General features: G+C 43.6%; 1 protein-coding gene across 1 annotated transcript; it reads left to right on the plus strand.

Annotated features, from left to right (window-relative positions):
* Positions 1-162: 162 nt before the first annotated feature.
* TMEM129 (transmembrane protein 129, E3 ubiquitin ligase) lies at positions 163-10808 on the plus strand. The gene is made up of 4 exons (XM_083738499.1): positions 163-859; positions 4216-4690; positions 5649-5808; positions 9372-10808. Exons 1-4 carry the CDS (start codon positions 655-657, stop codon positions 9618-9620), a joined length of 1089 nt encoding a protein of 362 aa, XP_083594625.1. The 5' UTR covers positions 163-654; the 3' UTR covers positions 9621-10808.
* Positions 10809-12050: the final 1242 nt, after the last annotated feature.

The raw sequence follows: 12050 nt of genomic DNA on the forward strand, positions 1-12050 counted from the left end.
AATTATAAATAGCTTTATTAACATTAACCAGTCCATGCAGAATGTAGGCACCCTATATATAGAAATGAGCAAACCAGTGATATTTTAGGGAGCAGGCAGGGCCCATTACTTACATCATCGGAGCCTACACAACCCAAAACACTGTTGCTGTATGTGATTTTATTTTATTTGCATTTTATCTTATATTTTGGAAGTGTACATCCATTCCCCCCCCCCCTTTAATTTTCTTTGGGTTCCCCAAGAGAGCGGGACCCTAAGCTATAGCTAGCTTAGTTTTTAGGGGTTTTTGAATGTTTTATGTAGTTTTTATGTAGTTTTTAAATTTCCTTGTTCTGCATGGGACAATGACAATCTATCTATCTATCTATCTATCTATCTATCTATCTTATAAGGAAATCCGGCCCTGGTTCTGGGGGCTCCTGCCCTCCGTGCTTTGAGTGCCCATGCCTGGCACCCTCGGACGCTGCCCCCCCCCCCCGCAGAGAGCCCTCTGCCGCTCTGCTCCGACCGGGACTGGCTGAGCGCTGCCCCCTGGACTACACTTCCCAGAGTGCACCGCGCGCGGGGAGAAGCCCGGCCTGGAGCGCGGACCGGGCCTTCGCCGCCTCCCGGGGCCTCCAGCGGCCTTGCCCGCCCGCCCGCCCGCCCGCTCCCATGGAGAGCCCCGCCGCCACCTTCAGCCTGGCCTACGTGGTGCTGGCCGTCTGCTTCGTCTTCCCGCCCAACGAGTTCCACCTGGCCGGGCTGACGGTGCAGAACCTGCTGGGCGGCTGGCTGGGCAGCGAGGACGCGGCCTTCGTCCAGTACCACCTCCGGCGCGGCGCCGCCACTCTCCTGGCCCACGCCCTGCTGCCCCTCGGTGCGTGAGGGGGCTGCGGGGGGAGGAGGGGAAGGGCGGGCCCCTCACCACTTGCCCTTCCAGTTACTTATTTATTTGGATTATTATTATTTATTTATTTGGATTATTATTATTATTATTATTATTATCAATTTCTCTGGATTATTATTATTATTTATTTCTCTGGATTGTTGTTATTATTTATTTCTCTGGGTTGTTATTATTATTATTAATAATAATAATTTCTCTGGATTATTATTATTAATTTCTCTGGATTGTTATTATTATTAATTCCTCTGTATTATTATAATTATTAATGTCTCTGGATTATTATTATAATTATTAATTTCTCTGGGTTATTATTATAATTATTATTTTCTCTGGATTATTATTATTAATTTCTCTGGATTATTATAATTATTAATTTCTCTGGATTATTATTATTATTTATTTATTTGGATTATTATCATCATCATTTTTCTATACTGCCCCTCACGGTCCAGTGCCAGTGTAAAAGCCACACAAGCTATAGTTTAGCACCCCACTCTCTTGGGGGCCCCTAAAATTATATTTTTATTATTAATTTTTATGGATTATTATTATTTATTTATTTGGATTATTATTATTAATTTCTCTGGATTATTATTTATTTCTCTGGATTATTATTATTATTTATTTCTCTGGTTTATTATTATTATTTATTTATTTGGATTATTATTATCATCATCATCATCTTTCGATTCTGCCCCTCACGATCCAGTGCCAGGGTATAAGCCACACAAGCTATAGCTTAGCGCCCCACTCTCTTGGGGGCCCCTAAAAAAGTTTAAAGGGAAAAAATTGTATTTCACTATTAATATAAAAAAAAATCCTTCCAGTAGCACTTTAGAGACCAACTAAGTTTGTTATTGGCATGAGCTTTCGTGTGCGTGCACACTTCTTCATATGCCAGTGTGGTACCTTCCATAGTTCTAGTTACAGGTAGGTAGCCGTGTTGGTCTGCCAATTTTATTTTGTTTCAACTACGGCAGACCAACATGGCTTGTTGTTGTTGTTTAGTCGTTAGTCGCGTCCGACTCTTCGTGACCCCCTGGACCAGGCCCCCCTGTCTTCCACTGCCTCCCGCAGTTTGGTCAAACTCATGCTGGTAGCTTCGAAAACACTGTCCAGCCATCTCGTCCTCTGTCGTCCCCTTCTCCTTGTGCCCTCCATCTTTCCCAACATCAGGGTCTTTTCCAGGGAGTCTTCTCTTCTCATGAGGTGGCCAAAGTATTGGAGCCTCAGCTTCAGGATCTGTCCTTCCAGTGAGCACTCAGGACTGGTTTCCTTCAGAAGGGATAGGTCTGATCTTCTTGCAGTCCATGGGACTCCCAAGAGTCTCCTCCAGCACCATAATTCAAAAGCATCAATTCTTTGGCGATCAGCCTTCTTTATGGTCCAGCTCTCACTTCCATACATCACTACTGGGAAAACCAAAGCTTTAACTATACGGACCTTTGTTGGCAAGGTGATGTCTCTGCTTTTTAAGCTGCTGTCTAGCTTTGTCATTGCTTTTCTCCCAAGAAGCAGGCGTCTTTTAAATTCGTGACTGCTATCACCATCTGCAGTGATCATGGAGCCCAGGAAAGTAAAATCTCTCACTGCCTCCATTTCTTCCCCTTCTATTTGCCAGGAGATGATGGGCCCAGTAGCCATGATCTTCGTTTTTTTGATATTGAGCTTCAAACCATATTTTGCGCTCTCCTCTTTCACCCTCATTAAAAGGGTGAAACCAACATGGCTACCTACCTGTGGCTAGAACTATTAATATACTTCTTCTTAATTGTATTTCAGTTCAACCATTACTTTGATAAATTACATATTTTGTTATGTGCAAATGGCTTTAGATAACTATTCGGTCCATAAATTACCGTATAGCATACGTTCAACACAAAAAACAGCGGCAATTTGTTGTTGACAAAGGACAGCTGGACATATAAAGAGCCGCATTACCTTCAGTAGCATAGGGCCTCATCAAACCTAAATGCGGCCCTGCCCTCACCCCAGGATCACAGGGTGGTTTGCAATATTAAAAGCGCAAAAATGCAGGACATTCTGTGAACGTCCCTGAGACCTCTGGGTAAAGGGCAGGGATGTAAATTAAATAAATGAAATAAAAATAGCAACAAACAAAAACAATGTTTCCACCATTGGAAAGTCCAGTGATGGCTGAATCAAGCCAAAGTCCTGGGAAAGGAATGTTTTTGCCTTCGCGAAGGCATTCCCCATCTATAGGAGCCTGGGGAGAGGGCCCCACGAACATGTGCACTGGGGAAAAGTTCCTAAGCAGTTGCTCCCTTTTTTCTGTTTCTCCTTAGCTGCTCTCTCTTCTCCTCTCTACACCTGTATCCCTATAAAAACTAAGCCTGCCATGTAAGGTTTTGCTTTGCTCGTTTGCTTTGAGACCCATGTAAAAGAGATGGTTGGAAGGGAAGTTCAAGTAGGGTTCTCTCTTTCCCCTCCATAGCTGTCAAGTGTCCCTTATTTAGCGGGACAGTCCCTTATCCCAGCGCCATGTCCCGCTGCTGTCCCTTATTGATGATGTCCCTTAAATAGGCTACTGAAGGCAATGGGGCCCTTTATATGTCCAGCTGCCCTTTGTCAGCAACAAATTGTTGCTGTTTTTTTTGTGTGTTGAATATATGCTATAGAGTAATTTATGGACCTAAAGCCATCTGCACGCAACAAAATATGTATTTTATCAAAGTAATTGTTGATCCCTTATTTTGGCTGCTGATCCCTTATTTTTGAGGCTGCTGGTCCCTTATTTTCAAATCTGTAAGTTGACAGCTGTGTTCCCCTCCCTGACTACCCTATCACAGTGTAGATAAGGCACAGTTTTCCGGGGATGAAAGTGCAGCAGGGAAAAAGCGTTTACAATGAGAGAAGGATATGTGGAAGTTCAGTGTAACACCTACATGTATGTCAAGGGACGCGGGTGGCGCTGTGGGTTAAACCACAGAGCCTAGGGTTTGCCAATCAGAAGGTCGGCAGTTTGAATCCCCGCGACGGGGTGAGCTCCCGTTGCTCGGTCCCTGCTCCTGCCAACCTAGCAGTTCGAAAACATGTCAAAGTGCAAGTAGATAAATAGGTACCGCTCCGGCGGGAAGGTAAACAGCATTTCCGTGCACTGCTCTGGTTCGCCAGAAGCGGCTTGGTCATGCTGGCCACATGACCTGGAAGCTGTACGCCGGCTCCCTCATCCAATAAAGCGAGATGAGCGCCGCAACCCCAGAGTCGGTCACGACTGGACCTAATGGTCAGGGGTTACCTTTACCTTTACATGTATGTCAGGTTATTTTCTCTCTCTCCTAAAAGTACTTTTTTCTCCCTTGCAGGTTACTATGCTGGCATGTGCTTTGCAGCACCCGAGAAACAACTCTGTAGTTTTTATCAGGCTCCAGAAGGCTGGAGAGTCTTTTTATTGCTGGCTGTTCTTGCCCCAAGCATTGCTGGTATCCTAATATATTACTGGTCACGAAATGGCTGGAATAACCACCCATTAGTCAAGACGCTTTCCCTTTATGCCCTCCCACAGTCCGGCTGGAGGGCAGTGGCTTCCTCCATCAACATAGAATTCAGGAGAATTGACAAGTTTGCTACGGGAGCCCCGGGAGCCCGAGTAATTGTTACAGACACCTGGATCATGAAAGTGACCACATACTGCTTACATATTGCACAGCAGCGAGATATCTTTCTAACTGTGGTGGACTCCAGACAGCATGAACTCTTGCCAGACTCGAACATGCCTGCACAGTTCCTCACGATTCGTGTTGCCAGTATTAATCCTCATGTGAAACCTTTTACTATCCGGTAAAATGGGATTTTTTTTTTTTTTTTTAGTTTTGTCAAGGGGAATGTGATCTTAATACAATATTCCACTATCTCTTGGTTAGAGCTGTTTTTTTAAAGCAAGATTGCCTAAATGTGATAATTTGGTACAATTTGTTTCAATTAAATATATTCAGAGCTCAGGAAAACTTGGGTAAACATAAGAGTTTCAGAGGTTTTAAAGGTCTGTGTTGCCTGTTGCTCACAAGTTACTCAAGTGAGGGCATTCCAGAGGATGGGTGCTATCGCCAAGAAGGCCTGTTTCCATCAAGTGACAATCTGTTGGCTGTCAAACAGCCAATAGGATCTCCTCTGATCATAAAGATTGGCTTGGTTTGTACTTCTGGGAGATGGGCTGCTAAGCATCCTGGTCCCAAGTTGTTTTGGGCTTTAAATAGCCACAAAACCTTGAACTTTACCAATGCAGATACTGTACTTGTAACACTGGTATGTTATGTTAGACACCTGAGTGTCTGCCCGGGTGTTAGACACCCAAGTGTTTGCCCTTTGAGGTTATCTGTAGCATAGCTTGAACCACTGAATGGCAGGATATCGGTGTTCAACCTAGTCATTTTAAAAGTGCTTTTTAAATCAATGGAGGAGACATTAACAAAACATTTCCCTCCAGTTTGAGGAGGCACAAATGGTTGTGAGTCATATGTGAACTCATTTGATGCTAGTGAGAGTTTTCGGTCATCTAAGACATTTAAATAACCCACTGAAAAACAAAAGTTGAAATTTGGTTGTGATTTTTTTATATAATATGCTGCAAAAACAGTATGGATTTGTTTGTTCCTAGTCTGTAATTAAAATGAGATAAAAGCCTGGGATCTATGGTATTTGAGACTGTGTCTCCTTTCTATAAAGCTGACGTGTAAAATACAAAGTACAATTTCTTTTACACTTGCAAATGGCTGATATGAAACTCTATCTGTCTTAGGCTGAATTCAACAGAATATGGGGAACTGAGAGAAAAGCTCCATGCTCCCATCCGTAATGCTGCTAATGTGGTCATACATCAGAGCCTCAGTGACTTGTTTCTGGAAACCTTTACCTCTTTGGTAGAGACTAATCAGGCATACAGTGTTTCAAGCAATCAGGTAGGTTCAAGATTGGAGATTATAACTTATTTTTTCGTGTTGCCTTTATTTCATAGTTGGTGGAGAGTGGGCAAGTTGGTAGATTATCACTAAACCTAGAGTATGTTGCCAAATACCTGCTTTCCTGTTGAATATAAATAGCCCCAGGTGACAGGATTTGCTTCATACCTTTTCGCTCTATAGGATGCACACGACCATAGGACGCACCTTGTTTTAGAGGGGGAGAACAAGGGGGGGGAATTCTCCCCCTCTCTGCTCAGCGCCCCTTCAGCGAAGTGGCAGGAGAAATGGAGCCCCTTCTATTTCTCCTCCTGCTTCGCTGAAGGGGCGCTGCGAAGCTCTCCCTCACTGCTGAAGCCAGGAGAGTCTTGCTCTCAGCGAAAGGAACCCGAAGCCTTCGGAGCACAGTGCGAGTTCCCGCTGTGCTCCAAAGGCTTCAGGCGGCTATCCCTGAAGCCTGGAAAGCGAGAGGGGTCGGTGCGCACCAACCCCTCTCGCTCTCCCGGCTTCAGCAAAAGCAACGCGAAGCCTCCGGAGTGCGGAGGGAGCTCCACAGGACGCACACACATTTCCCCTTCATTTTTGGACGGGAGAAAGTGCATCCTATAGAGTGAAAAATACGGTATATCTTAAGCATGCACTTGGCCATTTAAAAACCAATATTTTGCATATACCAAGTTCAGCAATAAGGACAATATCCAACTAAACTAAACGGTTACACTAATACGAGCACTTCTTGCTGCACGGCAGAACATTCCTCCCCTCTTCTCAAGTATCCCCTAAATTTGACTGGGGGAAGCCCAGAACCTATTTGGTGAATGTGCAAGGAGAGGAATTTCTGCTGCACAGCCAAAAGTGCAAGCGCAACTGTTCAGTTGAATTCCATCTACTATAAGTTTTTAGTATCCCTGTGTGAGTGACTGAAACAGGCTGTAGTGAAGTTGGGAACTTTTAGCAAGTTAAAACTTTGGCTCATGCCAAAGGAGAGCATTATGGGAGAGCCAAACACCATAGAATTCTGGGAAAGTGTATCTGGTTCTTTAATTGCCGAATTTCAGAAGTGTAAATTGGGTGTCTCCTTTCTCAGTAGGAAAGGGAGTTTCTAGTTGGTTTGTGCTTCTGGACACCTGGCTGTCCTGGTGGATTCAGTGTGAATGGGTTATCTGGTTAATTTACAACTCAAAGAATCTGGTTGTCTGTGGGAATGCTTTAATCTTCAAGGCCCCTCTGATAAACAGGATTCAGCTGTCCAGTCTCCTAACAAATCTGAGTTATTCTGCTATCTAACCACTGGCAAATTGCTAATTAATCTAAAGAACTGATTGGCTTTTGAGGGGACTGTAGAAAATTTCCTTCCAGGAACTTCAAGTTTGTTTATTTTTGGATCCAATCCTTTATCTAGATGTGTGTGCTTTGTTATGACTGGTTCTTTGGGCATTGACAGTTCAGGGAGGTTCAGGGTTTTCAGTTGCAAAGCCCTGCTTGTAAGCATTTATTAAGGCAAAGTGTAAATCCATGTCCATTTGGGTGAAATGTCTGTCTTTGGCGTTTTGGAAGCAGAAAGGAGACAGAATAGTTCCTCCAAAGTTACCACAAGCAAAAAAACCCCATGTATTTCCCTTTAGCTTTTTAAAGAAATGTTCTAGTACTGCTGGAATGATTGCTTCTGTCGACAGGTGTCTTTTGCACAGGTACTGTAATGAGCTGGGATTACAGGTAAGATCTCTCCCTTACAGAAGGTGCTTCTAATCTCAGCTCATTACATACAGTGAAGATACCAGGTAGCCTGGTATAGGGGATCAAATACTTATTTTACTCATTATAATGCACATCAATCTCTGACTTATGTCTTCTGGGTTTCTGGGGGTTTTCCTGTTGTTGTTCTGTCTCTCACAGCTACAATAAACCTACCATTAAAATTATAGACTGGTCATTTCTTCGCCAGAGGGCAAACGGGCAAATTTAGCAGGGGATCAAATACGTTTTCCCTTCACTGTATGCATAGCTAGGCTTGTAAATATTACGCATCTTCTATGTGAGCCGAATAATGTTTACTCAAATGGAAGTCCGAGCGGCTTCATTGGGATTTACTTCCAAGGAAATGTATCTTGGATTGTGGTTTTTAAGGCATTAAAAATATTTTCAAAGTCATTTTGAAAAACGCTTGCTGGAAATTCAGCTGATGGGAGGAGTTCTCCTTCAGTGGGTGTCAAAAAGCTTTCAAACTTTTACTGAAAATGTTCAGGGGGTGGGGAGCTTATAGCTAAGTAGACAGACTGGTAAGAAAGACTCATGGCTAAATAGAATAACAGCTTTTCCCAAGGAACAGCTAGCTTTGTTGTTGTTGTTTAGTCATTTAGTCATGTCCGACTCTTTGTGACCGCATGGACCAGAGCACACCAGGCACTCCTGCCTTCCACTGCCTCCCACAGTTTGGTCAGACTCATGCTGGTAGCTTCGAGAACACTATCCAACCATCTCGTCAAGAGTCTCCTCCAGGACCATAATTCAAAAGCATCAATTCTTCAGCGATCAGCCTTTTTTATGGTCCAGCTTTCACTTCCATATATCACTACTGGGAAAACCGTAGCTTTAACTATACGGACCTTTGTTGGCAAGGTGATGTCTCTGCTTTTTAAGATGCTGTCTAGGTTTGTCATTGCTTTTCTCCCAAGAAGCAGGCGTCTTTTAATTTCGTGACTGTTGTCACCATCTGCAGTGATCATGGAGCCCAAGAAGTAAAATCTCTCACTGCCTCCATTTCTTCCCCTTCTATTTACCAGGAGATGATGGGACCAGTGGCCATGATCTTTTTTTTGATGTTGAGCTTCAGCCCATATTTTGCGCTCTCCTCTTTCACCCTCATTTAAAGGTTCTTTAATTCCTCCTCACTTTCTGCCATCAAGGTTGTGTCATCTGCATATCTGAGGTTATTGATATTTCTTCCGGCAAGCTTAATTCCGGCTTGGGATTCACCCAGCCCAGCCTTTCGCATGATGAAGTCTGCATATAAGTTAAATAAGCAGGGAGACAATATACAGCCTTGTCGTACTTCTTTCCCAATGCCTTGCTGTGGCGAAGGGGCTTGAATAACTTGGAGAAGCTATGAGCAGGGCTACCCAAGATGGACAGGTCATAGTGGAGAGTTTTGACCAAACGTGATCCACCTGAAGCAGGCAAGCCACTCCAGTATCCCTACCAAGAAAACTCCGTGGACAACAGCTAGCTAGATGTGATGAATTTAAAATTCACCATGCGTATACATTTTCTCATGAGTGGGAGAACTCAGGTGCAGGTGACTTACCCACTAACAGCCTAAGGTGAGAACACCCCAAAATCATGCTGCTAGGTAGCGTTTAAATTTGTGGCAATCATTTGTGTTAACAGTGACCGAAAAAAATAGTTGGTTACTTCAGACAGATCATTAGTTTCTTTCTCCCCCCCCCCTTTCTTTTTGTGTCTTATGACATCCTGTCAAGTGTCATGTACATTGATGGCACTATATTGTAAATAAAACATAATAATTACATTGTGACATATTTTTTTCCTCTCTCTGTCTGCAGGAGCTAGACCCATGCATTGGGTGCATGCAAACTACTGCAAATGTCAAGCTTCTGAAGAATTGTCAAGAGCCGAATGAAGGCGAGTGCCAACAATGCTACTGTCGTCCCATGTGGTGCCTGACTTGCATGGGCAAATGGTTTGCCAGTCGGCAAGACCAGCAGCACCCAGAAACCTGGCTTTCAAGCCGCGTGCCTTGCCCAACCTGCAGAGCCCAATTCTGCATTTTAGATGTTTGTGTTATACGATGAACAGGTCCCGGAACACTCCTTTAATCTGAATGTACTTCAAAGGTGGATGAATCCACCTGCTGTTTACTTTTTATTATTCTGTTCATGGGGACTTTCTCTTTGTTGTCTTTCTGATTATTTTTCTATTGGTTCAGTTTTTTAATTGCTGCAACCAAACAACGGAAAACGATTATTTTCACCAGCTTTGGCTACTCCCTTTGGTTACATTAAATATTGAGTGATAGTTTAGAATCGCATCAGACCTCTACTGAAGCAGAATTAGGGAACCCTGTGGCCTTCAAAGCTGTCCTTTCCACTAGTGGGGCAGGGAAGAGGCAATTTCCATTGATTACGCTGTCTCCTCCCATCCCTTTGGAGGGTTGGGAGAAACACAGGGATGAGGGGGTGGGTTGCCAGCAATAGTCATCCCACATAGCCTAGCAGTGGAGGGAACAGTTGTGGCCACTATCTTCATGTGACCTGTTCAGGTTGAAATACGTAACTCAAAATGGGGTGATCATAAATTTAACTAGTTTGAGCAATACAGCCAATCAGTTCAGCTCTTGGCTACATAGTATATTAAAAGAAGAAGAAGAAGCCCATCTGCTCAGTAGTGGTTGGGGGCTTGCCTATTAAACAATACATAAGCAGTCTCATCTGGGCTGGTGAACTGATCACAATTGTATTATGTCTGAAATCAGAATAAAAGTCGCAGTATAAAAGTACATGTGTTAAGGTTTCAGGAATCTAGTATTACATGGATGTTTTCTCTCTTGAAACAGAAGTCTCAAATACTCAAATACTTGCCCTGGAATAGAACATCTGATTTTGCAAGAATAAATGTTCTATGGGCTTTCCCCCTTTAAAATTAATTAAATAAGATGTCTAAGTACCATAGTTGGCTGGGATTCTGGGAAATATGGGACAATTTCTGTTAGTCATGGAATATGTATCAGAAAATCTTTAGGTCAGAACTTTTTAATGCTTGTTGCTGCCCCAGCTTTTAATGCTTGGGTTTCAGATGAGACACCAAATAGACCAATTGTGCATGAGATACAAACTATTGTAAATAGATTAGTATCTTAAAATGCAATCATATTACTTTGTAAATCAATATTAATCTTTATGGGATCTCTGCACTTGCTTTTCCTTGATCTTCAGAGGCCTCCCATTATTAAATGAGAAGGATCACAGTTCACTTACCCTTAATATGTATGAAATTGAACTTCACTTATTTAAAATGCCTGCTGATTGGATTTCACATGTATAAGATATGTTCTTAACCTTACTAACCTTGGGGTTAGTCTAGCTGACATGCAGTTACTATTCTTCCTACTACTATGATGTGGGAAAATACAACAAGCCATAGTAAGTCTGTTTACATTCAATTCCAGGAAACAAGAACACTTGACCACTGTCTCATAAATTGAAACGTAATTCTGATCTGTTGCTCATATGAAGGCAGTGCCTTGTGGTCTCATTATACAAGGGGCAGCTTTCCCTGAGCATTTTGAACTCCAGTAGCACCCAGTTGGGACGCGGGTGGCTCTGTGGGTTAAACCACAGAGCCTAGAGCTTGCCAATCAGAAGGTCAGTGGTTTGAATCCCTGCGACGGGGTGAGCTCCCGTTGCTCGGTCCCTGCTCCTGCCAACCTAGCAGTTCAAAAGCACATCAAAGTGCAAGTAGGTAAATAGGTACCACTCCAGTGGGAAGGTAAACAGCGTTTCCATGCGCTGCTCTGGATCGCCAGAAGCGGCTTAGTCATGCTGGCCACATGACCCAGAAGCTGTACGCCGGCTCCCTCGGCCAATAAAGTGAGATGAGCCCCGCAACCCCCAAAGTCGTCTGCGACTGGACCTAACGGTCAGGGGTCCCTTTACCTTTACTAGCACCCAGTTGCCATCTGGATGTACACCATTAGGCTGGAGTTCCTATCTGACTCTAATGCATTTGTACTATTCCAGCAGGAGCAGAGGGACAAGTCCCTATGGATTACAGCTACCGTATTTTTCGCTCTATAACACGCACCAGACCATAACACGCACGTAGTTTTTAGAGGAGGAAAACAAGTAAAAAAATATTCTAAACGAAATAGTGGATATATGATTTTTGTGGTTCATGCTGTGGCCACAGACATGTGATCTGACAGTGAGTTTGGAGTAGCCCAATGCAAAAATCCTGAGGATCCATGTGGATCCATGCTTTGTAACCACGGAGGAGGGAAGGAAGGGGAACCATGGATCCTCTGCTCACGACTGCAGCAGATCCCTCCCGCCACCCGCAGGCATTCGCTCCATAACACGCACAGACATTTCCCCTTACTTTCTAGGAGGAAAAAAGTGAGTGTTATGGTGCAAAAAATACGGTATGTATTGCCTCAGTAGACAAGGTCACAGTGGTTATCAGGGTTGTGAAAACATGGGAAGCCTCTGCATTGCTATTTTGTTGGT

This window comes from Podarcis gaigeae, assembly GCF_964106915.1.
Source record: "Podarcis gaigeae genome assembly, chromosome: 5".
Taxonomy (NCBI): Eukaryota; Metazoa; Chordata; class Lepidosauria; order Squamata; family Lacertidae; genus Podarcis; species Podarcis gaigeae.